This window comes from Typopeltis vanoorti, chromosome 3 (genome assembly GCF_054136105.1).
Source record: "Typopeltis vanoorti isolate ZY-2024b chromosome 3, IOZ_Tvanoo_1.0, whole genome shotgun sequence".
In the NCBI taxonomy this organism is placed as follows: Eukaryota; Metazoa; Arthropoda; class Arachnida; order Uropygi; family Thelyphonidae; genus Typopeltis; species Typopeltis vanoorti.
Genome location: NC_143551.1, coordinates 175,791,556 through 175,808,651, shown reverse-complemented (window position 1 = coordinate 175,808,651; position 17,096 = coordinate 175,791,556). Strand labels below are relative to the sequence as shown.

At 37.4% G+C, this 17,096-nt stretch overlaps 1 protein-coding gene across 2 annotated transcripts in view; it reads left to right on the top strand.

Annotated features, from left to right (window-relative positions):
* Gen (XPG-like endonuclease) overlaps nucleotides 1-17,096 on the top strand; it is a 317,873-nt gene that overhangs the window by 45,329 nt on the left and 255,448 nt on the right. For both annotated transcript variants that reach the window (XM_090416218.1, XM_090416217.1), the window contains exon 3: nucleotides 323-512. In XM_090416218.1, the coding sequence (XP_090272344.1) occupies nucleotides 323-512 (190 nt within the window). The remainder of the gene's footprint in view (nucleotides 1-322; nucleotides 513-17,096) is intronic.

The following is a 17,096-nucleotide window of genomic DNA, read 5'->3' as shown; positions in this document are numbered from 1 at the left end:
CATATCCTCGATCTGTCACTGAACTCAGTGCTGTGTTGATGGAGGAATGGAGACAAATTCCACCTGATGTCTGCTACACATTGGTGGAAAGCCTATCTCAAAGGGTGCAGGAGGTGATCAAAGCCAAAAAGCTGCACATATCTAATATTAGGGTTTGCCTGCTGGTATCAATTGTAAATTTTTAAAATGTCTGGACAATTATCGGTAGATAGTGTATATACATGTTTAATTACTAAAAAATTAAAAATTCATAGTAAAATTATATCTGAATTTGGACATTTTATTGTTATGTTGTTGTCTTATTGTTGTTGTTAATTGACAGAAATCTCTTTTATCGAGTTTCTTGCTTACTGAAACTTGGTGTGAAATTAGTTTTTGTGATTGAAGGAGTTGTTCCAGATCTGAAACAGGATGCAATGTTTGAAAGGATGAGAATGTTAAATCATAGCCAGGACGATGAAATTCATATGAAGAAATATGATAGAGCAAAATTTCAACAACTGCTTAATGAGGTATTTTTTTAATGATTTTTGGGCTGAAAATTTGATATTCATTGGTAACAATAGTTTGTTTCATTGGTAATGATATTTTAGAATTGGTTTTTGAAAATTAATGAGATTATTAATGAGAAGAGATTATTATATGACCTTCTTTTAATATGATAATTAGCTGCTACAAAAATATGATTTTCTGCTGCAGTCATCATCACTTCTTTTATCCTGATCCATTTGTTAGGGTCTTCTTTCTTTTCAGTATACTGTGCTATATTATGTTGAAATAAAGTGTTACTGTTATTTAATTTAGCTGTGTTCCACTTGAATGTCCTAAATCTGGTAGTTATCTCTATTAACTTTATATTTATTGTAATTCTCACAAGTCTGTAGTCTGATCACGTTCAGCACTTGGCATAACTTTTGCATTTGTTATTTCTATATCTCCGATTGATCACAATAAAATCTGTTTGATTAGTATATGTTCCATCAGGAGATCTCCATATGTATTCTGCTTTTTTCTTTTTGTTCATAATACATGTTTGCAATTATCAGTTTATGTTTTACAAAATTCAATTCATCTGTCACCTCAATCATTTCTTATGCCATGTCCATATGAGCCTACAATAGAACTTATTCCTTCCTTTCCTATTTTGGTATTCCAATCACTCATAATGAATATCCAAAATTCTTCACTTTCTTCATCAGATGTGGTTGGTGCGTAGATCTGTATAATCATCATTGATTTTGTTTCTATTAAAATCGATATTCTTTCAGATTTTCTATTAGCATTAATGGCTGAATGTGAGAATTCCTTTTCTGTAATGAATACTTATATCTTTTATTTCTAACTTCACATGACAAAGTCAGATCACATGACAAATTCTCCTTACATCTCTGACCTATCATAATTAAATATTGGGGCTAGTACTATAACTGGGTCCCAAGAACCCAGTGTTCTTGGGTCCCAGTTACAGTGTTCAAAATTAAGGTGGGACCAGTACCTGGAGAGAGAGAGAGAGAGAGAGAAAGCAATTATGCCACAAGTTATATCTCAAGTAAAAGAAAGAATCAAAACGGAAGTATAACTTCACTATCTTTGCAGATGGTGCCCTAGTATCAGAGGCAGATGAGGTGGTTCATATAATGAGTGCTCACTTCACTAAGATTTATCAACTTGGGTATGTACACAGTCTTACCATAAATATTGTTACAATTTCTGCACACCCCTGTGCTGTCCACAGAATGGCACAAGGCCAGTTCCCTTGATGGCACCGTGTGCAGACAACACCTGTGTGCATATCAGTGGAGAGGGTTGTCTGGTTGTACGAGTTAAAATGCAGTGGGGAGATTATGAGACCTGTGTAGTTCTAATAACACTTCACAAAGTTGGAATGCATCCACCTGTTATTTTCATCATTCTAAAAATACTGTCTTAGGCTGCCCAAAGATAGACTTCAGTTTACATCTATTTGCCAACTGGAGGAACTTTTTCTAAGCCTATCTTTGACTGGTTACTGAGTTAGTTGATCTCTGGCATGGGCAAGTGGATTTTTTTCTCCCAGAAACTCAAGTTTTTCTTCCCGAAAACTCAAGAAAATTGACTGTAGAACTCGCATTATTTCAGACAGAAACATATATGGGTAAGGTTAGGTACCAAGAGATGGCAGCACTTGTTTTCCCGTCTTCTTCAGTTAAAAGGCCTTGCCTATAAGAGAATAAAAGGCGTTAGCTGATTATTATTATTGTGACACCTCCAGGGAGTCCAAAGACTCATCGAAGGAGAGTGTGCCAACAGCATCGAATGATTGAACTTCTTCCAACTACTAACTGCGCTCAAACTTGCTTAACTTTTTGCTTGAGCCATTAGTAGCAGAGGCTCTACCAATCGACCAAAAAACATTCAGGATCAGTAGGATGTTTATGTATTGGACTATTAACCATTATAACGATAAATAGAAGATGTATATCTTACCACCAAAGAACAGGCCAACTGTTGTGTTAGGACGCAACAGCTTATGAGGACTGTGAAGGCACACCTCTGCCATAATCCTGTGAGAACACAGAAAGTGATGTTGCGATAGATGGATGTTTCGTAAAGATCAATCACATATACTAGCTGATGACTGGGGTGAGAGTCTGTCGTCGTTCTATTGGGCACTTCCCAACACCACAGCTTATGCAGCAGAGGATGATAAAATCAAAGGCACTTCTCTGGCAGTACACAAACAACAGACAGAGATATCCGTTTCAGAGATGAGAAAATTTTCACCATTGAAGAGTTGTTTAATCCCCAAAACGATCGGATGTATGCCCCAGATGATCACACAGCATGTACCATGGCACCCAGGATTCAGAGAGGTCATCACCCTATCAACGAGTTTGGTGGGGTGACGTATTAGGGTATCCAAGTTGCATTTCTGCAAGAAAGTGGTCAAAACCTCCACCAAAGTGTATCAAGACACCATGCTGGACCTGGGATATGGCCCCTGAACAACACCTTGTTTCATGGTAGGCAGTGAATCTTCCCACAGGACTCAACCCCTGCCCATAAGGCAAGGATCACACAAAAGTCATTGGTGGCAAATTTGCCCAACCACATATCACCATCTCATTGGCTGTCTGGATCCTGATCTGAATCTGTTGGTCATTGTGGTCAGAGCTTGAGAGACTAGCCTGCAAGAAACGACACCTGAGCATTGCCAGCCTGAAGGTGGATTTGGAGTGAGCAGTTGCAGCATTTTGGTTTGTGTACCGCCATCAGCATGTGGCCTCACAGACTTGGAGCATGTGTGAATGCAACAGGAGGACATTCGATCATTGAGTGCTATATGCATATTATACATGTGGTTTGTATGCACTGAAAACTGTAAATGATTTACTGATAAATTAAAGGTTTATGTGCTGTTCATGTTGTAACAGTATTTATGGCTGGACTAGGTAACATGCTGCACAGTGTTACTATTACATTGGACGAACAGCTAGAGGTGCGTGAGAATGAGGTTTTCCATTCCATTCGGGTGGAATGGAAAACCTCATTCTCATCTTGGCTAGGCCTTTGACATGTTTGTATAACTTGAGTCAGCTCAGGAAAGATACCACAGGAATGAAATCAATGTATGATATTTCTGTTGTACAAGGGTAGTGCAAAAATTGTATTGCAAAAACTATTGACTTATCAGTATCTTTAGTGAGGTGGTCAAGATTTTAGAGAAGTCGGTAAGAACTCGAATACAGAAATGGGTAGACAGACAAGCTATACTCTGCAAGGTAAAGCATGTTTTAACAAATTGCTCATATTTCATAATAATGTTATGGGTGACTCAGAAGAAGGTAATTGTCACACTGTGAGACTTTTGGATTTTCTAAGGCATTCCATAGGATACCACATGAAAGGCTGTTGCATAAACTGGAGAATATGGATTTTCAATATAAACTCTTGAATTCGATAAGTGGATGGTTGTTAGACAGGTATCAAAAAATTGGTATATGGTGGGTGTGAATCTGCCAGATTTAAGGTGACCAGTGGCGTATCTGAGGTTTTAGTCCTTCAACCATTGTTGTTCAATCTATACATTAATGCCATTAGGAAGGATCTAACAAATGTCCGATTGTTTGCTGGTGATGCAAAGATAAGGCAGAACAATCCCAGATGCTACTGATATTCAGCACTTGCAGAATGATTTGAATAGGCTGGAAATTTGGGCAAATGAAAATGGCTATAAATTCAATGTTAGTGAGCATAAAGCTATGCATTATGATGAGACTTTCAACTGTATAGTATAATAGTTGGGTTATGTTAAAAGGAACTGATGAAGCTAGGGATTTTGGTGTAATGGTGGATAGGAATTTGAAGTTCATTGGTCACATAGCAAATGTGCAAATACAATTCAGAGGATAATTTCAATGTTGAAGAGAACCTTGACATGTAAGGATAAGGAAGTTATTTTGCCTCTTTATAAGGCAAAATAACTTTAGTAACTCTGCAACTGGTTTAGTGTGCACAGATTTGGTCTTCTCAATTCCAACGGGATAAAGAAACTGTGGAAAGTATGCAAAGAAGAGATACAAAGATTATATCAGGAATTAGAATTTAGATTATGAGAACAGATTGTATGTGGACTACAGACTCTGGTTAACAGGAGAAAGAGCAGTGATATGACAGATACCAACAAACTTATGAATGGATGTTATAGTAGATATCATCTGATGAAGTTTTTCATTATATTGAAGGTGAGGAGAAAAGTTAAGTTTCTTTGCTTATAAGAAAGAAAGGGCAAGAATTAGATTTTTCTCTCATAGAGTAGTGAGTGAGTGGAATTGCTTGCCTGTTGAAGCAGTGAGTGCATCTACTGTAAATGAGTTTAAGGGAAGGTATCTGGTTTGGGTGATATATAGTCTCTATTGATGAGTCCTTGACTCTCTAGATGTTTCAGATAATAATAATATTTGACCATTTCTGATTGAATATCATTTAAACCAGCTGCCTTTTCACATTTCAGATTTTTTTTATGGCTTTTTCTACCTCAGGCATTGGTGCACCCAGAGAGGGGGCCAAGGGGTCCTGGCTCCCCCAAAAGAAAAAGGAAAAAAAAAACACTAGAAAAATTTCCAAAAAACTTTTCCTAATTAAAATTATTTTATTTTTTTAAAAAATGTATGTTGTGTCGTATCTTCTATTTCTATGCTACTTATGAATTAGCGGTCACATAAGGTGGGAATACCCTATAGCTCTCGGGTATCCTGGTTGCTGTGAACGCAAAGTGAACAAAATAGTGGTTGGCCGCTACTTCCTTTGCCCGAGCCGAGCCAGAGGAGACCATGGGTATCATGTATTGGCGATCACTGCAGATGCTCAGTCATAGCTAATATGCAATGTGTAGTATGCATTCTCAAATCGTCTACTCAACTAGGCCCCCCCCCCCCACCTGCCAAAATTAAATCTTGAGTTCTCGGCCCCCTCCAAGATTAAATCCTGAGTGCGCCACTGACCTCAGGTATTGATGTGTAGTCATGATTGCATTTCGTTCAATCATGATTGAACGAAATGCAAACTATTTTTGACTATGCCATCTAACTTAAGCATATTTTCTCCTTTGAATTAAATAGGTTCCATCACCAGGTCTATATATTTGGTGTTTCTGTTTCCCCATGGCATGTATATATATGTTACCACTAAAGTGCGAAAACCGTTAATGTGCACATTACCTAGCTAATCTGCAGATTAACTGATTTGCTCCGTTAACGTGTAGAATCAAGAGTTTTCCGCATTTTACCTAGGTAATGTGCACATTAACGGCTTCCGTATCATTAAAGTTCAAAAGTTTGTTTCTCTCATTTCCTTTCCCTACTCCTTCCCCCCCCTCTCCCTCCACTTTTAGTTTGGTTTTTTAATAAGTAAACATAATTTTATCATATGTTTTTTTTCTTAATTGTAATAATATTTTAAACCGTTTGATTCCTTGTATTATATTAATTGATTGATGATTGATTCTATCAACTAATTTGTTGATTGTTTGATTGTATTAACTTGATTCTGTAGATATCGAAAAATAAATAAATCTTCTTCTTATTGTGCTATCTTCTATCGAAGGTCAGCGACCATCTTGGTGAACAAACCGTGCTCTTGTGCTAATCTGAGCAGTTGTGCACTGCTCTTTCCTGTCCACGTCTTGATGTTGTCAAACCATGATATTCTTTTTCTTCCTCTAGTTCCTTTGCCATCAATTCTTCCTACCAAAATAGTTTGTAGAAGTTGTTATTTGCTGTTTCTCATGATGTGTCCAAGATATGATGTTTTTCGTTTCTTGATTACTTGTACAAGATGTTTAGCTTTGCCAATGGATTTTAAGACATCTTCATTGGTAATTTTTTCTGTCCATGATATCTTTAGCATTCTTCTGTATAGCCACATCTCAAAGGCTTCGATTTTCTTGATGGTTGTCGCCTTCAGTGTCCATGTTTCAACTCCATAGAGCAGAATAGACCACACGTAACATTTCAGCATTTGGCATCTGATTTCCATGTTTAGGTCTTTATTGCAGATTAGTGTTCTCATTTTCATGAAGGACTGCAGTGCAACTTCAATCCTTGTCTTTATATCTATTTCTGGATCCCACCGTTCATTAATCCAGCAACCAAGATATTTATATCTTGACACTTGATCAATATTTTTCCCATTGAGTGTCAGTTTCATTGATGAGGCTGGATGTTTGCTGATGATCATGTATTTTGTCTTGTTGATGTTTATATTTATTCCCATTCTTTGGCTTTCTATGTATACTCTGTCAACGAGTTTTTGGAGATCCATAATGTTATCTGCAATTAGCACGGTGTCATCTGCATATCGTAGGTTGTTAACAATCTTTCCATTTATTGTGATTCCCTCTGGACATTCTTCCAATGCTTTTTTAAACACATCCTTGTCTCACTCCTCTTTTGATGTTAATATCACTGGTTGGTAATGTTGTCTAATTGAACGGTAGCTGACTGATTCCAATACAGATTTGTTATTAGTCTTATGTCTTGTTCGTCTAGCCTTATTTGTTGAAGGATTTCTATTAAGTTGGTGTGTCTGACTTTGTCGAATGCTTTTTCAAAATCTATGAAACACGTAAAGACAGATTTCTGTTTTTCTATGCATTTTTGTATCAATATTTGGGTACAGAAAAGGGCCTCTCTAGTACCAAAACCATTCCGAAAGCCGAATTGTGTTTCACTTAGAGTTTCTTCACTTTTTCTATAAATGCGATTATTCTGAATTACTTTCAAAAATATTTTTAATGTTTGGCTCATTAGACTAATAAGTCTGAAGTCACCACAGGAATTCGCTTTGGGTTTCTTTGGGATAGTGATAAATGTAGATTTGAGCCAATCTGATGGAAATTCATCACTTTCATATATTTTATTAAATAGTTTTTCAAGAAGTTTGATGTTATCTGGTTCGATTAATTTTAAAAATTCTGTTTGCACACCATCTGGTCCACTGGCTTTTCCTGTTTTACTTGTTTGTATAGCATTCTCTATTTCGCATTTCATGATTGCTGGTCCTTGAATGTTATCTTTTATATTTATAGGCTTCTGTCTAGTATCATTGAAAAGTTCTGTTACATATTTTATCCAAATCTGTGCTTTATTCTCTTCTTCTAGAACTATTTTTCCATTTTCGTCTCTTAGAGACACTATTTGCTTTTTCCTCAGTTTTCTGGAAATTTCGTTGATTTTCTTATACAGATTGAAATTATCATGTTGTTTCTGAAGCAGTTCAATTTCAGTACATAAATTTTTCATCCAATTTTCCTTGGCTTCTTTTATTTTTTTCTTGATGATGTTATGTGTTTCTGTATACCTGGCTAGGTCTTTGTTTTTATACATTCTTCTTGTATCAATAAGAGAAAGAATCTCATCTGTCATCCATTCCTGTTGTTTTATATTATTCACATAACCTACTTCTTCAATACTTGTTGTTACGATGGCATTCTTTAAGCTATTCCAAAGAGATTCCACACTTTTATTTTCTTCTATGTTAATCTGTTGTAATCGCAGGTTAAGCTGTGTCTTGGCACTTTTATTTATGTTCGGGTCTTTCAGTTTTTCTACATCAATTTTCTTTTTCTTCTTTTGTGATTTTTTAGCTGATTTTAATCTAAGACGTACTTCTGCAACTATGGGATTGTGGTCTGATGAGATATCTGCTCCAGGATAAGTCTTTGCACTCTTTATACTACTGTGGAATCTTTTATTTATCAGTATATAATCAATTTGATTTCTGACAATATTATGTTGGTTATCTTGAGGCGATTTCCAAGTGTACAGTCTTCTTGGTGGAAGTTTAAACCAGGTATTTGCTATTGTTAGATCTTCTTCCTGACAGAATTGGACTAGGCGATCTCCTCTGTCATTTCTGGTGCCTAAGCCATGTTCGCCAACAATTTCTCCATCACCCCCTCTTCCCACTTTTGCATTGAAGTCACCCATCACTATGTTTATATCATGTTTCTTTGTTAGGTTTTTAATCTCTTTTAGGTGTTCATAAAACTCTTCAACATCTTCTTCACTTTTGTCAGCTGTGGGTGCATAAGCTTGGATGATATTTATGTTAACGGGGTTTCCCTTAAGTTGTGACAGCATTATCCTTTCAGAAAATGGAATCCAATTTATTACTGATTTATTGATTTCTTCATCTACTATTACAGCTACACCATGTCGATGTTTGTTCTCATCATTCCCAGAGTAATACATTGTCATATTATCTTGTTGACACTTTCCAGGTCCTGGCTATCTTGTCTTGCAAATTCCCAAAATCTGGATGCCCAGCCTCTTCATTTGTCTTGTGGCATTTCTTAATTTGCCAGCTTCATACAGAGTTCTGACATTCCAAGTTGCAATTTTAAAAGTGGACACCATTTTGAGCCCGGAGATTCTTCGCACCCCTGTCCCATTTAAGGGACGCCGGGAACTTGGGGCCAATTGTAAGGGTTTGCTCGCCATGGTGGTTGTTCTGGAGATAAGGTAGAGCAGTAGTTTCTCCGTTTGCTTTCTGCTCCGCAGTATTACAGACGTACACAATATAATCATATTGCCATCTGCAAATCTCTGATCACAAGCTTTTCCGTCATCATTTGGCTTCAACCTTGTGTCAGTACTGACAATGCTGCTTCCCAATGTCAGGGGCGGTGACTCCAGCAGGTACTTATTTAATGGTGGCACTACTCGCCATGTCACTGAGTTGTCATTGGGCTTTGTGAGGTTTTAAGTGAGACAGAGTTGCCACTTCTGCTCCCCCCACGCCCTGATAGCTCAGTCGCTGTTGGTCCATGGCTGCTTATTCGCCAGATTGCTCTGCTTATATCGCAGCTAACCTCCATAGCTGAAGGCTGTTCCCCGATCCGCCACCTGGGGACGCACCCGGTAGTAGTCAGCTCTGCCCCGGGAATAAATAAATAAATAAATAACATTATGTTAATTTAAGCGTACAGAAACGTTGCTGTTGTTCCAGCAAAGATCTTATTTTCACTTTAACGAGTGCCTAGTAGGTAATGCAGATTACCTAGGTAATTTGAGAAATGAAACAATTTCCGCACATTAACGGATCACCGTAGTTAATCTGCACAATACGTAGATAATCTGCAGAATAACTGATTTCTGCACTTTAGTGGTAACATATACATGCCACCACACACATATATATATATATGTGGTGGCATGTGCGAAGTGTGCAATATACACAGGCACCTAAAAGATGTCAAAAAATATGAGATAAGGGTTTAAACGAACAACGAATGGTAGTACAGAATGGTACATATAATTATGAATGTACGTCGTCTTCTGTTCGGGCCCCTTCAGATCTTCCCAGAAACCAATGTTTCTCAACGTGGGTTGTATACCCCACAAGGGGGGGGGGGCAATTTGAATATGTTGGGGGGTAATTAGAAAATGATGTTGCATTCGTCACTTCTTCACTGATATAGTCAAGAAATTGACTTTGTCTGTGATAAATTATCGATTTTGCAACCCTGACTTTCCGAGAAAAAAAAAGTTGGCAACACTAGTATAGTATGAAAAGCCAAACGGCTATTTTTCTGGCGAAGTTGATAAATTAAGGGGATAAAAACCCCTTATTGTTTTTCAGCCAGTATGCAAAACTCTAAGATCGAAAACTATGATCTAAGCGTTTCATGCCGACGAGCTATCGGCGAATCCAAGCGTAAGTGACCACTTGGTAGTACCACACCAAGGCAACTCGATGCAAAGGTGGAGCAAGATCCCTCACTATTCTTGATATTTTCTCATAATGTAAAAACACACAGCTCCTAAGAGATGTAATACTGCTTTACATTATGAGGAAAGCTCCTAAGAGATGTAATACTGCTTTACATTATGAGGAAAGGTCACTACCCAGACCGGTTTCAACCTTTTTTGAGGTCTCATCAGTGAGTAGCTAGATCTAAATGATATCAAAGTTTAAGTGAAAAGAACTTACATACCTTCGCTATACGAATGCCAGAAAGGTGTGCCACTATATTATATTATAACATATTATAACTAAGATGAAAAGCCAAACGGCTATTTTTCTGGCGAAGTTGATAAATTAAGGGAATAAAAATCCCTTATTGTTTTTCAGCCAGTATGCGCAACTGTAAGATCGAAAACTACGATCTAAGCGTTTCATGCCGACGAACTATCGGCGAATCCGAGCGTAAATGACCACTTGGTAGTACCACGCCAAGGCAACTCGATGCAAAGGTGGAGCAAGCTCCCTCACTATTCTTGATATTTTCTCATAATGTAAAAACACACAGCTCCTAAGAGATGTAATACTGTTTAAAATTATGAGGAGAGGTCACTACCCAGGCCGGTTTCAACCTTTTTTGAGATCTCATCAGTGAGTAGCTAGACCTAAATGATATCAAAGTTTAAGTGAAAAGAACTTACATACCTTTGCTATACGAATGCCAGAAAGGTGTGCCACTATATTATACTGATTACACTGATGAGACCTCAAGAAAGGTTGAAACCGGTCTGGGTAGTGACCTCTCCTCGTAATGTAAAGCAGTATTACATCTTAGGAACTGTGTGTTTTTACATTATGAGAAAATATCAAGAATAGTGAGGGAGCTTGCTCCACCTTTGCATCGAGTTGCCTTGGTGTGGTCACTTACGCTTGGATTCACCGATAGTTCGTCGGCATGAAACACTTAGATCGTAGTTTTCGATTTTAGAGTTTAGCCTACTGGCTGAAAAACAATAAGGGATTTTTATCCCGTTAAATTATCAACTTCGCCAGAAAAATAGCCATTTGGCTTTTCATCTTAGTTATAATATGTTATAATATAATATAGTGGCACACCTTTCTGGCATTCGTATAGTGAAGATATGTAAGTTCTTTTCACTTAAACTTTGATATCATTTAGGTCTAGCTACTCACTGATGAGACCTCAAAAAAAAAAAAAAAAGGTTGAAACCAGTCTGGGTAGCGACCTCTCCTCATAATGTAAAGCAGTATTACATCTCTTAGGAGCTGTGTGTTTTTACATTATGAGAAAATATCAAGAATAGTGAGGGAGCTTGCTCCACTTTGACTTGGATCACATTGACTTGGATTTTATTTTCCCGAGTTGAGTTCAATTTATGTTTATAATATACAAAGCGTAATATAAAATTTATATTCATTGAAGAGAGTCAAATTAAAAACAGTTTTACCTATGTTTCTTTTTTATTTGAAGTACCTATTCATATTATGCTTTTTCAGAACTTGGTTGACTATTATGCTAGAGGGGAGCATCAAAATCTTTGAGGCGTTGAGGTGGGGTACAATCTAAAAAAGGTTTAGCAACACTGCCGGAAACAAACAAATAAATTCTGAAATTGTATCCTGGACCCGATTATATCACTGAAATTTCATCATCATCATCATGCATATCAAGAGTTTAGGCCTAGCATAGCCTCTTCCGGCCTTAGAAGTCATTGTTGAATCGTTTAAGAGGACGTCCTGCTTTTCTTTTTCCTAATGGCTCATATTTTAAGGCTTGTTTTGGTAATCTTTCTGTTTTCATTCTTTGAACGTGTTCCATCCATTTATGTTTATATTTTTTAATTTTTTCTATTACTGGTTCTTGGTTTAATTTTTTTCATAATTTCTTCATTTCTTTTATGATTAAATAGGGTATACTTTGCAGATTTTCTCATAAACTTCATTTCTGCTGTTGTTAATCTTTGTCTTTTTGTTTTATTGTCCAGATTTTGCTTCCATACATTATGACTGGTAGGTCTAATGTAGTGTATACTTTTAGTCTGGTTTGTTTTTGAACTAGGTTTGGTTTAAATATAGAGTTAATTACACCTGTTATTTTTAAATATTAAAACTGTAATTTTTGATTATAATTTACGAAAATATACCTAAAATAGTTCTTTATTTTTTGATGTATCATAAATCAACTTATGATTAATTGTTGAGTTCCATGTAAGGGCTGGACCACATGCATCCGATCTGATTAAAATCCAGATTCTAAAAAAAAATAGACTTGGCACTAATTTCAATAGAAAATATTGTTGCTCAGTCTATCAACATTGATGTACTATGACATGATTTTGCTAAAATGAAAGCCAGACGAGTCCCTTTTAGCAAAATTAATGTAAAGAATATTTGAATAAATCTCTTAAACTTTATGTTACTGTTTTATATTATTTTGAAAATTTATATAACTTGAAAAAATTTCTATAAGCAGGACTAATCTGTAGGTAACATTATACTGTAATGCAGTTTATATTTGTTTATCATTTCCTGTTCGTTTTATTCACACTTTATTCAAAAAAACTTTTGGAAAGGTGCCGAACATTAATCGCACACCCAAGAAAAATACTATGCGCCGGTCCTGTGTGTATATATATATATATATATATATATATTCATAAAAATCAGAAAAATTGGTGTATTAGAATGTGGTTTTCATGAAGGAAGAGGTTTTTTTTTGGCAGGGAAAAATTTTAGTTCAAATTTTCACTGAGAGGACAACAGCAGTGATGACAGTCAGAATGGCATTTGAAGCATATTTATTCATATTCAGGAAATCCATTACATACCACTACAGTAATTGTTCAACATGTCTGTTGGCACAAGAAATTACATGCTGCAAGCAGGTGAGAATGCCGTTTACAGAAGTGTGGAGCATATCCGGGTGGGTGCAAGCAACTTTGCAGTGAATGGCATCTTTTAATTCCACTAAGGAAGGTGGCTATTTGGGTGCACTTGGGACTTTAAATAGCCCCACAGCCAAAAATCTACTGGTGTCAAGTCCAGGGACCGAGGGGGGGGGACATGTGGAGTTGCAATTACAGCTAATGAGTCGTTCTTGACCAGATGGGCTGAAGAAAAACTGCTTCATGGGAGATGTGATATGATGTGGTGCCTTGTTCTCCTGCATGAACATGATTGGATAAAGAATATTTTTTTTCTGCAAGCATGGTAAACTACTATTTACTACTTTAATAATGCTACTTGCAATTGCTATGCAATTGCAAGTAGCACTGTGCATTTACTGAGCACCTCTTCCAGCCCCTTGTTGCACATGGCTCTTCAAAATAAAAGGGACTGACAGTGATGGATGCAGTGAAGCCACACCAAACAGTGGTGAGTTGTGGTGAATGCATTGGCTCTTCTGTGTAGGCTTGTGGATTGTCCTGCATCCAAATTCGATGCAGGAATTTAGGTGTAGGAATCATGCAACGAAAAAATGCACTTCATCAGTCCAGAAAATGTTGTACAGCCATTGTGTATCTTCTGTGACTTTTGTCAAAGCCCATGTGAATTCCTCCCACTTAGTGGTATCACTTGGTAATAGCTGGTGAAGAGATTGCAGCTTTTATGAATACAAGTTTAACACACTGTGAAGGATGTAGAATACAGACATTTTCACTATGCCCATTATTCTTGCAGCTTTCCATACACTGCTTACACTGCCCATTGATGCTAGGGCATTCATTTGCGATACCACAGCACTGGTATTAGCTTTGGATAGCACTGGTCTGCCAGTGATCTGACAAATTTCCAGTTTCCTCAAAACATCGTATTAGAGATTGTAGTCCAGCAGGAGTGATAGGACCTTGACGTTTCTTCATTCTTTTCTGTGTTTGAAACTTTCATAAAGCTTCCGCTACTGATTCTCTGCTTACGTAAAACAACTTCACTAACAGTATGTTATCCACCAATGTCAGTATCAAAGCAACAAACCTTTCTTTTCACAGAAAGAATTCTGTTTGTTTGTTACGAACTGCCAAAGGTACACCCTGCATTTTATAGCTCATTTTCACATTGTTGTGTCGCTTTCTTCCTTATCACAACTATTTTAACCTTTTATGCTATATCTCCGTAACACACTCTATCGGGTAGCACATGGTACCTCTGAGGGATAATGGAATTTCCTCGAGATCGAGGCAGTACCAGAGTGTCTGAGATTTACCTCTCGTAAAATGCCAAGAAATTTATTTGTTTTGCTGTGCCACTTAGCACTATTAGATTAATTAATATTAACAACCAAGGGGTAATCTCAGGACAGTACTTAATGATACCTATTAACTCTGCAGATGTGACCAAAATTTTCTCTTTTCTAATATCCTGCATAGGTTCGCATTAATATTTTATAAGCTGTGCATCGGATTCCAGAAATCACAGAAAGTCTTTGTTAGAATCAAAGGCAAGGTTTATTATACTCACAAGTTGATACACATAATAACATAATTTAGAATCCCATCTTAAGGGAGTTCCAGACAAGGTATATAATATTCAAACACTACTATTACACTTATAAAATATTATACAGTAGCTTCCTAAAGTAAGAATTACATTAACCTTCGCTAATGCATTAGTCATGTACTATTATCACAGTCAATCTAAAACTCCGTAGCTCTGTCAGACTACACAAGATAACATTCATATCTTTCACAATCTCTTTATATTATGCCAATTCTTTACTCTAACAAAGCGAACTTAAACACAACGACAGATAGTAAGATTAAATTCAATATTCCTCTAAACTGATAGCAATACAATCTTATCCTATATCATTAATGTTCTTCTTCTATAACGTATTAACGTGACACAAATCTTTCATTCATAATCAGTGTAACACATACAAAGTTTACTTATCTTCCCTTTTCAGCTCTCTAGTGCTTCATAGGTTCACAGGAAACTGGCCTTCTGTGGACAGCCGGACTTGCTTCTTTTCGCAGAGAATACGGCCGCCGAGAACCGCGACTGCCTTAATCGAAATCCCTCCAGTACGTGGGGGAACTGGCACCCCTTTGCCACCACGAGAGGGGAACACACAGGAGATCCAGGAACAAAAAGCCTTGTTACAGGGTCGCATGACCCTCATATTTCCCTCTTTCCTTTTCGGCGATTCTCGCCCTTTTCGATGTCCAGCCAACTCACACGTGCTACTACGTCATGGCGTCCATATCTCTCCCCCGCTATCGCACGTACGCTGACGTCACGTTGTTTGCTTGGGGCGAGCCGCTTCCTCGTGTATGGCTCCGTGACCTTTGGACTTCACCCCCCCCCCCAACTGTTGAATTTGTGCTTACATTCTATACTTCTTTTATACATGAACTTTTATAATGCTCTGTTACTGTTTTATACCTTCAATATTAATTTAATCACATTCGTGAATGGCACAAAATACATACTTATTTACCCTTTCATAGCAGAACATGCTTGATACATATATACATATTACTTATTTTACACTTAGAGGCAATTTACTGGATTTATCTCATTCTTTTGCTTGGAAAAGCATGTTAGACTGTGATAAGATAGGAGTTCATAAATTTCCACTCTATCACAATCTAACAACATATCTTACAAATAAGGTATGTGGTACAGCATCTTCTATAGGTGAAAATTTGAACTAACCTCCCCACCCAAATCCTCCTCCTTGTGATTCACTTTCATGCAAACCACACTCTAATATACCAATTTTTCTGATTTTTATGAATTATTGAAATATTTACAAATTTATGGGACACCCTATATATATGTAAACAAAGTAATTTTTCAATCCATCCATCCCTTATGACAGGTAGTATTCCCAATTAGAGGTCACAATAAATTAATGCAGCCTACACATCTCTCCTTTGTTGCATCCCCTAATGGCAAGTATTTATTATTATCTAGGCCTCCATGGAGTCAAAAGACTCATCGTGGGAGGTTGTTTTTAGGACACACAAAGTTTATCATACCACTTCTTGAACCCATTGACTGTTCCTGCTCTAACCACTCTCTCAGGCAATGCATTCCACGGTTCAACCACCCTCCACGCAAAGAAACACTCCTCATCCTCTTGCTCACAGCCTCCTTTCATAACTTCCAGGGATGGCCCCTTGTCATCACTCCTTCCCGCCATTCCACCAAGTGAAAGAACTCTCCAATGTCTACCCTGTAACTGCCTCTCAACAGTTTAAAAGTCTCGATCATATCACCTCTCCTTCTTCTATCCACCAAACTCTGCAGTCCACATTCCCTCAGTTGATCCTCATAACTCATATTTTACAGTCCTGAAAACATCTTTGTTTCAGGACTGTACACCTTTACACCTTTCCACAGTCAATTTATCCCCTTCAAATCCTGGGGACCAAATCTGAGAACAATGGTTTAAGTATGGTCTGATCAGGGCCTTATGCAATGGAATGATAACTCTTTTATCTCTGCAGGTCAGCATCCTTTTCAGTATTGCAGCAATCCTCTGAGTTACCCTCACCACCTTTGCAATATGCTCCCTGAATTTCAGTTTTCTATCAATCATCACCCCCCAGACCTCTTGTGTCCCCCACCTCCTCCAGTATGTATCCTCCCATCGATGGATCCCAAACTTCAAGACTTTACATTTTGCTGCATTAAATCATCATCCCCATTTATTTTCCCATCTGTCTAGTTTATTCAAATCCTCTTGCAGGGCTGCCACATCTGCACTATTACTGATAACTCTTCCCAGCTTCATATCATCTGCAAACAACTGAATGTCCCCTTGTAATCCATTGACAATATCATTGATATATAGGTTGAACAATACAGGTCCAAGTGCCGAGCCTTGTAACCTTCTGCTTCCTTGA